At 42.6% G+C, this 15295-nt stretch overlaps 1 protein-coding gene across 5 annotated transcripts in view; it reads right to left on the reverse strand.

The window, feature by feature from the left end:
• Window positions 1-15295, reverse strand: part of FGFR1 (fibroblast growth factor receptor 1) — a 150959-nt gene that overhangs the window by 19722 nt on the left and 115942 nt on the right. For 2 of the 5 annotated variants that reach the window (XM_068274624.1, XM_068274619.1), the window contains 2 exons: window positions 12172-12322; window positions 4180-4383 (listed from right to left, as the gene is read on the reverse strand). In XM_068274624.1, coding sequence (XP_068130725.1) covers window positions 4180-4383; window positions 12172-12322 — 355 coding nt within the window. Of the gene's footprint in view, window positions 1-4179; window positions 4384-10026; window positions 10172-12171; window positions 12323-15295 lie in introns of all 5 variants that reach the window. The other 3 variants (XM_068274621.1, XM_068274622.1, XM_068274620.1) reach the window with 3 other exon arrangements.

Genomic DNA, 15295 nt, shown 5'->3' on the forward strand with positions numbered 1-15295 from the left:
ACAGCAAATCTGGCTGCATACAGCTTCAATAGTTTATAATGATTTATTCCTGTGATACAATGATAGCAGCCATATTCCGTTTGTCATCATTACACAGGTAATCTGCAACTGCATCTCCACCCCTCCGCCTGTGAAAAATTCACTCCCTCCTCCCCTCTGCCTCTGAAGTCTCTGGCTAGTAACCTCCTCCTCCTGCCCAGACTGAGCTCCCATAAGCCCTTGCTGCATGGGTCTGAGTGCCTTGGCGTTTTGGAGAAGCTGTGGGCGAGGCTTGTTTAGTTTATAGGGAATTAGAGAGTTAAAACAAACAAAAAAAGTATTTGGCTTAAAGGAATACTTAAGTCAAAAAAAAAAAAAATGACATTTACTCACCTGGGGCATCCCTCAGCACCCCGAAGCTGGATTGTGCCCTCGCAGCCCCGCTCCGATCGTCCTGTCCCCGCCGGCGGCTACTTCCGGTTCGGCGACAGCCGCCGACAGGCTGGGAACGCGGCTGATTTTCCGCGTTCCCAGCCGCTGCTATCACTTTCTATGCTGCTATAGCGTCTATATATACGCTATAGCAGCATAGAGAGTGATAGCAGCGGCTGGGAACGCGGAAAATCAGCCGCGTTCCCAGCCTGTCGGCGGCTGTCGCCGAACCGGAAGTAGCCGCCGGCGGGGACAGGACGATCGGAGCGGGGCTGCGAGGGCACAATCCAGCTTCGGGGTGCTGAGGGATGCCCCAGGTGAGTAAATGTCATTTTTTTTTTTGACTTAAGTATTCCTTTAAGGAATATATTATTTTCCAGTACAGGAAGAGTATACAAAATAGCTTCTCTGAGCCATCAGTGGGTCAAATACAATTCTGTTTTCTGAAGCACAGTGAAACAGTGAGAGACAGCTTGAGAAAAGCTTTTACTGCAGAGAAGTCCAAAAGGTCATTATTCCTGCTTTGTTTTATAGCTTTAAAGACAGAGTATGATTTTAAAACTGCAACGACGATATGTAAAAAAAAAAAAATGCTCTATAATGTTCTTTGCTACTAATGTTCTATTCATTATCTGCACTACACATATACAATTCATCATATCGAAAGTTTTTTTTTCGCTTCAGGTTTGCTTTAGGGCTCTTTCACACTGATCCGAGCATTTTGACAGATCGCTCCTAGTTTGCGTTTAGAAATGTAACATGAAAGTCTATATAAAAAAACTTTCATGTTGAATTTCACATTAGATGAAGCGTTCCAGAGCAGTACAACGCATCTGGGAGATTTGTAACGTCCACCCGCTGCGTTTTCTCATCAGGTAAATAAGAACTACCGCCGATCCACCACTTCCTGACATCACGCCGCAGGCCATTAACACATGCAGGAAATCTGCTCCTGCACGTGTTCTGTGATGTGAAAGAGCCCTTAAGGGCTCATTCAGACTATGCGCGCTGCAGTGTGCATTTTGGCAGCGCGCATAGTGTGCAACACGCAAGAACGGTAGAAGGGCATAGACAGCCTTTCTACCACTCCCATCATATGCGCTGCGTAGCAGTGCGATGCACTATCGCACTGCTGCATGCACTTTTTCAGGGATCACAGCGCAGATCCAACGCTTTGCGGTTGAATCGCACAGCCATTTGCGCTGAATGATGTGAGCGAGGCATAAATGATGGTGCAGAAAGCAGCACTATGCTTCCCTGTTAGGCCCCATTCACACTTACAAAATGCAAAACGCCACGATTTCACACGGTAAAAATCACTGAACACTGCAGCGATTTTGCCGCGATATATATCAATAGCACTGAAACGCGATCACCTGGGAATCGCCTGAAAATGGTGCAGGCGACGAGTTTGTGTTTTTGCCCGTTTTTGGGCGATTTGAGGCGATTATCGCAAATTGCCCAAGAACGGGCCCATAGGGTTTCATTACGCTAGCGCTTTTAAAAAGTGCTAGCGTTTGAGCGGCAAAACGCTCTAGTGTGAATGGGGCCTTAGTTTCATTTTAGAAAGGAAAATTCAAACCATCGCAGGCGCACAACTGACTGTCTCTCTCTAATGCATACTGCTGTGTAGATGGACAGTTATGCTGTAAACACTAATCTCCTGTTTATAAAAAAAAAACAGATGTGCCCAACTCCTAGCAGAACTGCTTCACTCATGGGGATTTGAAAGCAAATATAAGCAGAAGCATGAACAGGAAACAGCATTGTGGTCAGTGGATCAGGTGGTGACACTGGAGTTTGTGGATGAGTCACAGATAAAAGTATTTACCTGGAGGTGTTGCGGAGGAAGCAGGAACAGGGAGGGATTGCGCAAGAAGGTATTTTAAGCAACAGCTTAAAAAAAGTGACGTTGTGCCAGAAGAGAAGTTGGAAAACAGAGCCACGGAGGGAGAGGCGAGTGTGTGATATAGCCATGTGATTAAAACTCAAAGGGTACATTGCTAATACTATGGCCTTATTGAATAAGGAAAACAGCAATGCACAAAGCAGGCCACCTACGTACCCAGTGAGTCAGTTTCATGCAGACAGGATTGTTGTGATTTAATCTACCAAATAATGATGCGTATGCCGGCATACATGATTGGATATTTTCCATAGATTAGATGTTAGATGCCATAAAAGCAAGGATTCTAATTAAAATCTCTTTTAGAAATAAAGCCTGTGTCCACCAATGGCCAATCATTTTATCCATCAAACCGTGATCAGGAAAGGCTGTTCTGTCCCGAGACCAACATTTCCCACAGCTCTGTGCTGCAGTACAAAACTAGCACCACCATCTGCCAGATCGATATTGCATCTGAGGTCTGCTGGCACCTCATCTAATGCTGGGAATACACAATGAGATTTTTCAGCAGATATACTGTCCGATCGATTTCCCGATCTTTTTCTAATCGATTTCCATTCACTTTTGTGAGAAATTGATCAGAAAAACGATCGAAAAATAAGATCGGACCTGTTGAAAATTGTCGAACCATTTAACTGCCAAAAAAAAGGCTCTGTTCCCACTACAGCAGAAAAAGTTTTTATGTCCCTTTTACTGTAATGAAATACGGACAGTGAATGGATCTCATATTATGATTAGGATCAGTTCTCACTTCCGATGCGTTAAAGTGACACTGAAGCGAAAATAAAATTATGATAGAATGAATTGGTTGTGTAGTCCGAATAATTAATAGAGCATTAGTAGCAAAGAAAATAGTCTAATTTTATTTTCAGAGATTTGAACTCTTCTCTGCAGAAAAAGCAAAATACAGTGACAGATGCTTGAGATATTAAGCTTCAGAAGACAGAGCTCTCTGCGACTTTAAAAGTGAAAAAGATCAGTGAAGCTCTTTTGCATAGATATCAACTGGAGTTTCTTAACTCTTCCAGTACTGGAAACAATATTAGACTTATATCTCTGCTGCTAAGGTTTTATTTCTTAGCTGTACTACACATACAAATCATAAGTTTATTTTCACTTCAGGTTCCCTTTAAACGGAACACAAATTTGTCTGTCTACACATTTTCCCAGAGAGTGGATACGTTTCCCATATAGCCTATGGTGGAAATACATCCGCCTGGGCTCCGGCTGGATCATTGGAGTGGACACTACACTGTCCACTACCGCTGGCCGTGCGAACCTAGCCTATAAAGGACACCTGACCCAAGCAAGGCTACCTGAGGTAAGCACATAGGTATGTTCATGCTGGAACCACATACATCTGTCTATGTCCGTTCCTCTCATTTTCCCCAATCCCCATAATCACTCTGAAAATCTGATTTCAGCCAAAAGTCACAATTTGTGACAGGAGGCGGCAGGTTTGCTGCAAAGTTCCCTCCCATCATATTCCCCTTTCCTACTCATTAGGGGAGTGAATGGGGAAGGGAAGGGGATGGGAGGGTGATTGGAGGGAACAACAACCTCTTCCTGTCTGAAAACTTTTCACCAAATAATGTTTTCTAGGAGTGATTACAGGTGAGTAAGGACAGGAAGGACAACACACAGAGGTATGTGGATCCAGCATGAGCATACCTCTGTGCTTACCTCAGGCAGCTTTGCCTCAGATCAGGTGTCCTTTAAAACTGATTTGCATTAAATAAATATCTTGATGGACCTTTCCACCTTAACCCAAATGGTGCTAATGACAGCAGTAGAAATCGTATATGTTGCAATATAGTGTACGAGTGCGTGTATAAAATGCATAAAAACCCCCTATATACTTTCTGTTACCTGTCTGCGCAGTGGAATGCTCTTGGCCAGCTTGTGCACGGCTAGCTGGCTGTTGAAGTCCGACTTCTTAGATGGATGCTTCATTTTGAAGATGATGATGGTTACCAGCATGGCAGAGACAATAACAGCACCAGTGCAGTAGATGATGATCTCCAGATGGAGGGAGGACGTCATGTGTGTTGGTTTATCATCTACAGCTGTGGCCAGGTATACAAGAGGTTTATTACAGCACAACATTGGTTATGTGTATATGTGTGCATTGGATTAGTGTATCTATACATACATGAAGGTTGGAGAACTTCTATATAGACAAGTGGAATCATTTAAAATGGAACTTACTGTAATTTTGGAGAGAGTGCCCATTTCTGAACGTGTGTGTGTGTGTGTGTGTGTGTGTGTGTGTGTGTGTGTGTGTGTGTGTGTGTGTGTGTGTGTGTGTGTGTGTAGGTGTGTGTAGGTGTGTGTGTAGGTGTGTGTAGGTGTGTGTGTAGGTGTGGGTGTAGGTGTGTGTAGGTTTGTGTAGGTGTGTGTAGGTGTGTGTAGGTGTGTGTGTGTGTGTGTGTGTGTGTGTGTTAGAGTGAATGTGGGGAAGATAGAGTGAGTGAGTGTGAGAGAGTGTGTGTGTGTGAGTGTGAGAGTGAGAGAGTGAGTGAGTGAGTGAGTGAGAGAGAGAGAGAGAGCGAGCAGTGTTCTCACCAGAATTTTTTTTCCAGTCGGGTGGCATAAAAAAAAGTAGCCGGGTGGGGCGCAACTGGGGGAGTGCAGCGCAACTCTGCTTACAGCATAGGAGGAGGAGGAGGATGAGGAGGTGACAGCCGTATGCTCCCAAAATTAGCCAAGGGTAAAGCACCCGGCTAAAAAAGAGCCTGGGGAGAACACTGGAGAATGTGTGTTTGTCACCATTGGGTACCCATTATCAATTTTACCTGACAAATTTTGAACACAAATGTATATAAATGTATATGAGCTGTGAGTTCTAACATTGTCAGTCAACAGGAATGGAATCTTAAAAAAGCGTATTAGTCGAAAGCTCACTCTTTCTCACTTAAGTCAGCCAATAAAATGTATCATCCTGATTTAAAAAAAACTTTCTTATTTTGAAAACTGATACACAGTGTTTGGTTTGCTAAGGTTGGAGGATAAAGAACACTAGAGAAGTTAAATGATCCAGCAATCCTGGCCTGATTTGGGCAGATTTTTTTTCTATAGCCATCTCTAAAGGTGTCCACTAATGATACAATCTTCTTTGTTCAATCTTACAATCTTACCACCTATGTAGAAGAAGGGTAAACTGACTATAAGGCAAAAGGATTCTGTAGGCAATCCCTCTTATTACAGTGGTAAGATTGGACAAAAAGATATTGCATCATTAGTGGGAACCTTTAGGAGGATAAAGCTTTACAACCCTTACCTGGATCATATCTGAAAATAATAAGTACTGCTTAAAAAGATTTTGTTCAATAGTCATCGTGGAACTACCGGAACGGACACCCGCAATTAACTGTTTGAGAATAAAATCCATTTCTCCTGGACAGAAAAAAAAACTGCGGACATGCTGAATCAAATTGCACCAAATCCATATGTACTCCTTTCAACAATCACAACTGTATCCTGATATAACCCAGGTGAAGTTTGTAGATCTTTGTTATCACAGCAACATTTTGTTGGATCTCTTCCATTCTGTAGTGTTGTCCCTTATTCCCCAGCCTCAGTACATCAACTCAAAGGCTTCACAAAATACAGTGACATGATAAACATTACAGCTAAAATGAAAGTGAAAATATAACTCAGGATAATAGAAAAGAAAATATATGGCCCAATAAAATAAAGGAGACAAGGCCATATATGTATTTCTCATGCAAGCAGGATAGAAAATGAAGTAAAATTCCCAACAACAGTAAAGTACTTCCAGCGTTCACACAGTCCATAAAGCCAAATCTCATACTTGGCAATATTTTCTACTTGATTTTTGTCAAATTGCTGCTTATGTAGCATTTTATGCCCATGGCTGGCGTTTATGCATTGGCTTTATGAATAGATGAAGCACAGAGTACAGACAAAATACATGCATTTCATATCAACCAAAAGGACTCCAGTGTTGGGGACATGTCAATGTGAAAGCTTATTAATGGCTAACTTCTGCTGTCCTCCAGCTGCGAATGAAGTTAGGACAACACAGGTCACAGGAGCCCATTAAATGCTCTATTTAACAAGTCGTAAATAATCAGACAATTTGTTCATGCTAAAGTTCAGGAGAGAAGAAAAAAAAATCATGTTGGATGTACTAATGTCAGGCTGTGCGATGGAGCTGAAAGCTTTTAAAACTTTCTTCAGATCAAAGTTTTAATAGCTGCTGGTCTGGCTTTCCCTTCCGTGTAGGTTCTGTGAGATAACAGAGCATACATGTCAAACTCTGGCCTGATGGTCAAATTTGGCCTGCAGAGCCATCCCCACTTTGCATTATGGTATGTTTGGCCCACTCTAAACCACCAGGGAAGCTTTATTGGAGGTGAAACCCTAGGAAGCTACAAAGGGGAGGGAGAGGGAAAACAACAAACACCAGGGAACTGTATATGGGAAGGAGAGGGTAAATTAGACACCAGGGAACTGTATAGGGGAGGGAGCAAGGATTGCTCACCGGGGAACTGTATAGGGGAGGGAGCAGGCATTACTCACCAGGGAACTGTATAGGGGAGGGAGCAGGCATTGCTCACCAGGGAACTGTATAGGGGAGGGGGCCATTAGACACCAGTGAACTTTATAAGGGTCCTCAACATTGAGGTTGGCCCACGACTTGGTCCCAGTGTTGAATTTTGCCCAGATAAAATGGGGGGGGGGGGGGGGCGGCAAGGGCTGGCCGCTGCAGCTATAAATAGTGGGCAGGCAATGGGTAGCTGCAATTTCCATAGCAGGCATCCCTGGTGCCCACTATTTTATCTGGCCGACTGCGGCTATTGCTATAGGCGTACCTATGGCGAAGCACATTTTACCCGAGCACCTCCGCAGCCCATATTAATGGCTTTATTGAAATACACCTGTGCTTACTCTGCACACAACCTCTTCCTGCCCCACAAGAGTCTCTGAAAATATATATTACAGGTCCAGTTTGAGGTGACAGCCTAGAGTACTAGCGGTTGTCCCTCCTCCTCCCAGTCATGGTTAGACAATGTGAAGTCTCCTTTGTGGACTCTCAGACAGAGGCTGTACAGATGTCCGGGCTGTGGGGCTTCTACTATCACAATCTGTGGAGATGTTATTAGATATTTTATGGAAGTTAGCATGACATGTAGGCCTTTACCACTTTTTTTTCTTCAAATTTGCTGATCTAATAGAATTACAGTATGGCCTCATCCTGGTATCATCCCGATTCAAAACGTCCTGCTAATAGTATTACATTATTCAGCTTATATTCTTTGGATGTACAGAAAATTAGTACAAAAATAGTTGAAACTAGAATAGAACATGCGGTTATGAGAGCCGCCTCAGCAACATAACAGCCTACAGCGGATATTAAAATGGGAATTGAAAACTAGTTCACCATGGCAATTGCTGTATGTTTTCTAACAGCTTAATTACTTTCTTTAGACTAGACTAGAGAAATACATATTATAGAATTCCAGCAGGGAAAAGCACTCTTTATTGACATGAAATGAATAGTGAAAGCTCTAGGAAGGGACTTTAAAGGACAACTGAAGTGAGAGGTATATGGAGGCAACCATATTTATTTCCTTTTAAACAATACCAGTTGCTTGGCAGTCCTGCTGATCTATTTGGCTGCAGTGGTATCTGACACCAGAATCAAGCATGCAGCTAATCTCGCACAAATGACAATAAAAGAGACAAATGGTTTTGTTCCACCCCAACAGCAGTATTCCACAGATTCCAGACAATCACAGGGCTTTAAATGAACCATTTTTCCTTTTATTCTTCTCAGTAAAGATTTCTTCAAGATTTACACAACAGACATGCTGGATCAATTTCGGATTTCCAAATCACAAAAAGACTGCCTAACACGTGTTTCACGGTACAAGACCGCTTCCTCAGAGGCACTCAGTATACATATATATCCAATATGGACCCTCACAAATATAAACCAGCAATCTGATAATAGATAAAAGGTAAGTATTCACCGACGATCATGGACACTCGCCTGTATCCATGAGTAGTGGGAAGCCTGTAAATCTTGAAGAAATCTTTACTGAGAAGAATAAAAGGAAAAATTGTTTATTTAAAGCCCCGTGATTGTCTGGAATCTGTGGAATAATGCAGCTAATCTCGTCAGATATGACGATAATGTCAGAAAAACCTGATATGCTGCATGCTTGTTCAGAGTCTATGGCCTAAAATTATTAGAGGCAGAGGATCAGCAGGGCTGCCAGGCAACTGGTATTGCTTAAAAGGAAATAACGGCAGTCTCCCTCCATATCCCTCTCACTTCAGTTGCCCTATAACGGTTATACTTTTTTTTTTTTTTTTGGCAGAGCTGAGTGAGGGATATGGAGCCATCTTTAATATGGCCCTGTTGCTGAATTTTCTAGTGGACAACCAATTAATCTATTTGAAGCTACAACACCAAAAGGATCAAGAAAGAAGGTGGTTCAGGGATAGTTGGCGGAATATGTTGGCGCTATATAAATAAATAATAATAATAAAATAATAATAGTAAATGAAAATGGGCAGGGAGGCAAGAGAGTAATAAAGAGGCTATAAAGCAACCCTGTCTAGCTACAAGAGTTGATTTGTTTTTGCCACCCAGCTCTTACTTGGCTTGAAAGTGGTTGTTTGATTAATTGTAATTATCCTACATTTTACCCATAAGCAGTTTCAAAGTAATGATCTCGTTTGATAAATGCACTGTTTTGGACCTCAAGCGGCAGAACTTGTGCTGCAAATTCTTGGAATGCTTTGATGTCTCTCTGCTAGCAGAAAATATAGAAACTGAATGCAAAAGTCCTCTGTTGTTTCACACTGCTTCCTGGCAACAAGTGGCCATAAATACACATTGCAGCAGTACTAATTAGTAGCAGGGAAATGTAACAATAAAATATGCTAAAATAAATAGACCTGCAGCACTTGCAAGCATCTAACTTGGCTGCTAAAGAAAATGATAAATATGAACTCCCTTAGATATTTTGAATATCTATATTGGGCTAAAAAAACAACAACAAATAATAATGGTGTTGGATAAGGTCAGACAAACAGTAGTATTGGAAACAACAAGGTACAAACATACTTTATTTTCTTTGAAATGCCCTGGGATCTATAACCTCGAATCCAGAGTGCTCAGTTAGCCAATGCCAACCTGCAGTTCCAAAACTGGTGCTCCATCCTATACATGTATCCCTCAGTACAATGTTCTTACCCCCCTCCGGCCTACTCAGAAGCCCACACTACGATAGGATGCCCAAGCTTCAATTTCTGTGAAGAATATTGAGATTTGTATATTGCATTTCTAAGGTTTGGGGTTTTTCCAAAGCACTATGAAGAGGAGACATGAGACCAAGTCAGACAGATACAGTTAACTGTGTGGTAAAGTCATTCAGCTGTGTTCCTTCCAGGTGGTGGTACAATAGAATTTTGAGTTAATCATCATTGTAGCACATCTTGGACCTCCATATGACATTCAACATGATTTCAGTGCTCTGAACCATAGCCGATCAGTGATTTGGCATATTTTGATCATAAACTAGATAATAAAATGATAAATCATTGAGAGTAATTACATAATAAACATTTTTTTAGATACTCAAGACAGATTGTACACACTGGAGTCCTGTTCACCTTGGGCTAGAAATGCATGTTTCATTTAAGAGGAGAGGACAGAACAGAACCATATATACCTTCAAGAACGGTCAACCATGCAGAATGATGAGAGAGCCCAATGGAATTAGCGGCCAGGCAGGTGTACTGGCCAGCATCCTCAAAAGTAACATTCGTCAGGTGGAGAACCTCCATCTCCTTGTCGGTGGTGTTGACTCCTGCAGTCTATAGAGAACAGTATCGAAAGGGTGGGGGGAATGGACAAGCGAAATGCCATGAGAACCAGTAGAGGTGTGTGGGCAGGTAACTGTCCAGGAACCAGATGGCACCATGGACAGAGAAAAACAGAAACCACTGAAAGAAAACTGGTTAGAAGAAGACTGAAGAACACTTTTCCCTTAAGCCTGGCCTAAAGAAAAGCTAACTGAAGCTCAACCCATCACCAAAATTGAGATCTCCTGCCCACTTGTAACATGCTGGAGATTGACAACATGGAAAAATGAAACCCAAGCGTTATGGCCTTGTTCATTTCTGACAGTGAAGAAGAAAAGAAACAAGAGTGTTAGACCAGTTTCACATCTGCATTTTTTTGCGGAGCTGGCTGTATGGATCCGGACATCTGGATCCTGGAAAACGGTCCATTTTTACAACCGGTGTGCTGTAAAATGTCAATTTTCCCTAGGTTCCTATTGTGCTGCAAAACATTCAGTTTCCGTTGCGCTGAGCGAAATGCTCTGGAAAATTGGGTCCTGCTGCATTTTTTTGCCCGTTCAGCAGAACGGACCACGGAACTGTACGGCCGGTTCCATTGGCAAAAGCGAATGTGAACCGAGCCTTAAAGTATGTGCAATAAAATGAAGTGCTTTCAACAAAGATCTTTTCTGTACAGACAAGAGCAATCGCTCCCTGTGATTTCACTTTGAAAGCAAACTCATGGATGAAACAGGAAGTGGCCATGCTTCCTGCTGACCCTCAGTGTTGGCATTACAAAAATTCTAATATTTGTAATCAATTCAGGTGAAATTTTATCAATACTTATTGTACAGACAAGCTGATTGCATAATGCCTAGTACACACCATACAATTTTCAGTTAGAATCTTCTGTTAGATTTTCTGTTAGATTCTTCTGTAAGACTTTCTGTAAGATTTTATGTAATTAGATTATTTTCTGTTAAGGTGCGTACAAACGCACTACTAAATGCAACGACTGGTCCGCCGGACCCTCCCGCTGGGTGGTCTTTAGCCGACAGTATGCGCAAGTGTACGCGCTGTCGGCGGACTGATAAGGCTGTTTCTGAACGATCCACTCTGGTGCATTGTCTTCTGGTTATCTCCTGCTGAGTAGAACAATGCCTAATTGCTAGGCAGATAGATGGTTAGATCGATAATTTCCAACATGTTGGAAATTATCTACCTGGCAGGTAAATCTTACAGAAAATTGTATTGTGTGTACTAGGCATAGTTCAAGAAGTCTGTTCTGGCCTATAAATGGGGAGAGGGGGAGATAAGTAGGAGGCATCACATTGTGAGCTTCCATTGTTTCAAGTGACAAGAAGGTAACATGTACTAGGCTGAAGTCTGATTGCTACCAATTTCAAGTCGGTAAGGTCCTAACAAAGAAGCCTATTCAAATTGTAGTTAATTTAAGAAAAGTATTTAGCGTCATTAGCTGTAAAGCAAAAGGTAACAACTTCCTGGTGCAGCCATTTTGGATCATCTGCAGCAATTGACATGGCTGAAATGTCTTCCAGGAGGCAAGGAATGTAGCCAAGCTCAGCTTTCGCAAAGCTGTTCTCTGGTACAGAACATACTTTTCCACTCCAGATAGAGAAAGACATTTTTAATTTCCAGATGGATTGTTACGATGTGTATAATTTCTTGATTCCAGCGGTAACAGGAAGTAGTGTTGGAGGGAAGAGTAAAGTGTCCTTCTGCAGGAAGGCATTACATGTAATTAAAATGGTTTCTCCCACCAGAGTGTCCTGACAGCAGCTGATGGAAGTGTGTAGTTTAAGAGTTCAGAATAGAGACAGCGTATAGACAGAGGAAGGTCACTGAAACTGAACTAGGCCACACACAAAAGTATTTTTCCATGGAAATGAAGCAGACAAAAAAGGGGTAGACGCACAATATGCCCACCAAGTGTTTCTGGAGGGCAATTGTCCCAGAGACCAGGGTTTATATTTGTCTTATTTTTGCTTAGGCGGTGCCACATCATTTTTTACCTTGTGTCACGGGTCTGGTGACGGTAAGCCACGCAGACTGATTGGCCTCACCAATATAATTGGACACTTTACAAATGTACTCCCCACTTTCTGCCTCTGTGACATTGTACAGGGTCAAAACTTCTGCGTCTGAGCTATAAATCCCAGAGTGCTGAAAATAAACCGAATACATGAAGATGTCAACACGGTAAAACAAGACATGGGTGATATCCTCTCTATTCCAGTGATAGGCAAACTTGGCTCTCCAGCTGTTAAGGGACTACAATTCCCACAATGCATTGCAGGGGTCTGACATCCACAGTTATGATTCATAAAGGCAATGCATTGTGGGACTTGTAGTTCCTTAACAGCTGGTGAGCCAAGTTTGCCTATCACTGCTCTATTCCAAGAGACACATTTATGGCATGAAGGTGGTCAATGAGATGCAAATAATTACAACTTGATATAGTATTATGTGCATTTTGTATGCAAATATTTGCATCTTAACCTCCCTGGTAAGTTTCTGCTGGATTTCTGTGTGAAAAGTGATCCAATTAATTTTCATAACCTTTTTTTCCTGTGACCTGTGGCGTTTGTCCCCCATGTGCCCTTGCTGCCTAAACAAAGGCAGAGGAGTGAGGCTCTGCACTGCAGCCTGACACTGGGCATACCGCTTCCAGCTCATATTCTTTGCCTGACACGGTGTTGGGCATACCGCCCAGGAGGTATGGACCAATCAAATGTTACCTCAGGAGGGCTCGATTGGTTAATTTGCATACATTTGCATAATCCTGCACCAACTCAGAATTAATTTCCATTTTATCCATTTCATTGAACATCCCTATTTTGGTACAGCTTCAAGACATTGCAAACTGAACAAAATTGGTCAGTGAGGTGTGAATAATAAATATAATGCAAATTATATGCAGCTAGGAATAAGGCCAAGCAAACCTCATAAGGAAGTGCATTTGACAGGCCCAATTTCAAGCTGCATACATTTTGCTATTTAGCACTTCACAGAGCATCTCTGCTCACGACAGTTCAGCTTGTGGTCAGCCAGCCACACCTAGCAGATCCTGAGTTATGGATTTGGTGTGGTTACTTGCCCAAGGGTGCAACTATAGCAACAGTAGGCCACTTGTTGCCAATACATATCTACCACACAGGAAACTGAAAGGCCCACTCTCTATGAATCAATATAAATTAAGAATAGGGGTTATTTTATTTTAAAGGACAACTGAAGCAAGAAGGACATAGAGGCTGCCATATTTTTATTATTTTAAGCAATACCAGTTGCCTGGCAGCCCTGCTGACCCTCTGCCGCTAATACTTTTAGCCATACACCCTGAACAAGCATGCAGCAGAGCAGAGGTTTCTGACATGATTGTCAGATCTGACAAGATTAGCTGCATGCTCGTTTCTGGGGTTATTCAGACACACTAATTCAGCCAAATAGATCAGCAGGGCTGCCAGGCAACTGGTATTGTTTAAAAGAAAATAAATATGGCAGCCTCCACATCTCTCTCACTTCAGTTGTCCTTTCCCAGAATAAAATTAACGCAACCGCTATGTTAGTGTTGGTATTTATTGTGCACAGGTGTCTATTATATATTAACGAGTAGAGCTTGGCAAGTACACGTTCATGGTGCAGCAGTTTGTTAGAGATTAGGTCCTAGGAGTTGCAGTCAGAAGCAGCTTCATAGGAGTTCCTGAAGGACAATTGAAGTGAGTAGAATATGGAGGCTGCCATATCAATTTCCTTTTACAAGACCAGTTGCCTGGCAGTCCTGCTGATCTATTTGGCTGCATTAGTGTGTCTGAATAACACCGGAAACAAGGATGCAGCTAGTCTTGTCAGATCTGACAATCATGTCAGAAACACCTGATCTGCTACATGCTTGTTCAGGGTCTATATGGCTAAAAGTATTAAAGGCAGAGGGTCAGCAGGGCTGCCAGGCAACTAGTATTGCTTAAAAGGAAATATGGAAGCCTCCATATCCCCTCTCACTTCAGTTGTCTTTTAAAGGATACATTCAAGGTGAAAAAACAAAACAAAAATGAGATCTACTTACCTGGGGCTTCCTCCAGCCCCTGGCAGCCAATCTGTCATTCGCCGAAGCTCCAGTGTCCAAGGATACCCTCTGTTGCAGATGCCGACATCTTTTGCGCCTGCGCAAGGCTGCGCCGCTCCCAATCACATGCCTTGGAGTTTACTGCACCTGCGCAGAAGACTCCAAGCCACAGGAGCGTGATTGCGAGTGGCACGGCTGCACGCTCGTGCAGAAGATCCCGACCTGGTGAGGTCCGCATCTCCAACAGAGGGTATCCTGTGACACCGGAGCTGTGGCCATGGACAGATCGGCTGCCAGGGGCTGGAGGAAGCCCCAGGTAAGTAGATCTCTGTTTTATTTCCACCTCAGACGTATCCATTAAGCAACCTCTTCAGCAGCTGGGGGCCACAATTTCTGTATGTGGAGAATGGCTTATCAAGTATGGAGAATAAGACAGCTGATCAAACCCTCTAGTGGTTCAAAGGACAAACCGAGATAAATACAATTCAGGCGATAAGTTTGAAGAGCTACATCATGAACTTCTACAAGTCCACCTATCCTTTTGGGCCCATTTCCACTGAAATTAAAAAATGTGCAAATTTGCCTAGTGACTGAAGGCAATACAATTTCAATGGGATAGTTTCCATGAAATTCATTTTTGTAGTCCGTTCTGTTTCCAGGTATGGCCCAGAGCTCCATACTGGCAGACAAGGCCCGGTTACACACCACAACAAAGTGCTGTATGTAATTCAGCCTGGAGTACCTCAAATCTAGTTAATCATTCATAGCAATAGTGTTATGCTTAGATTTCTGAGATAGGGACTTGCTGGGGACTGAGTGTCATGTATATATGGAGTTATAAGGGCCCTTGCTCATAATTCCATACACTGCAGAGTATTTCCAGGAACTTCATCCTACGCAACTTTCTCATGCAGCGATCACTCCCGCATATCTTGAGGCAGCCACACACTGGTTGCCAAGGTCAATATTGAGACCTTGAGATAAAACAGGTGGCAACAAGAAGCAAATCTGTACCATATAGTAAATCTGACTGTGGATATTCCCATTATATCACACGGTATAATGCTTACAAT

The sequence above is a fragment of the Hyperolius riggenbachi genome, chromosome 3, assembly GCF_040937935.1.
Source record: "Hyperolius riggenbachi isolate aHypRig1 chromosome 3, aHypRig1.pri, whole genome shotgun sequence".
NCBI classification, from domain to species: Eukaryota; Metazoa; Chordata; class Amphibia; order Anura; family Hyperoliidae; genus Hyperolius; species Hyperolius riggenbachi.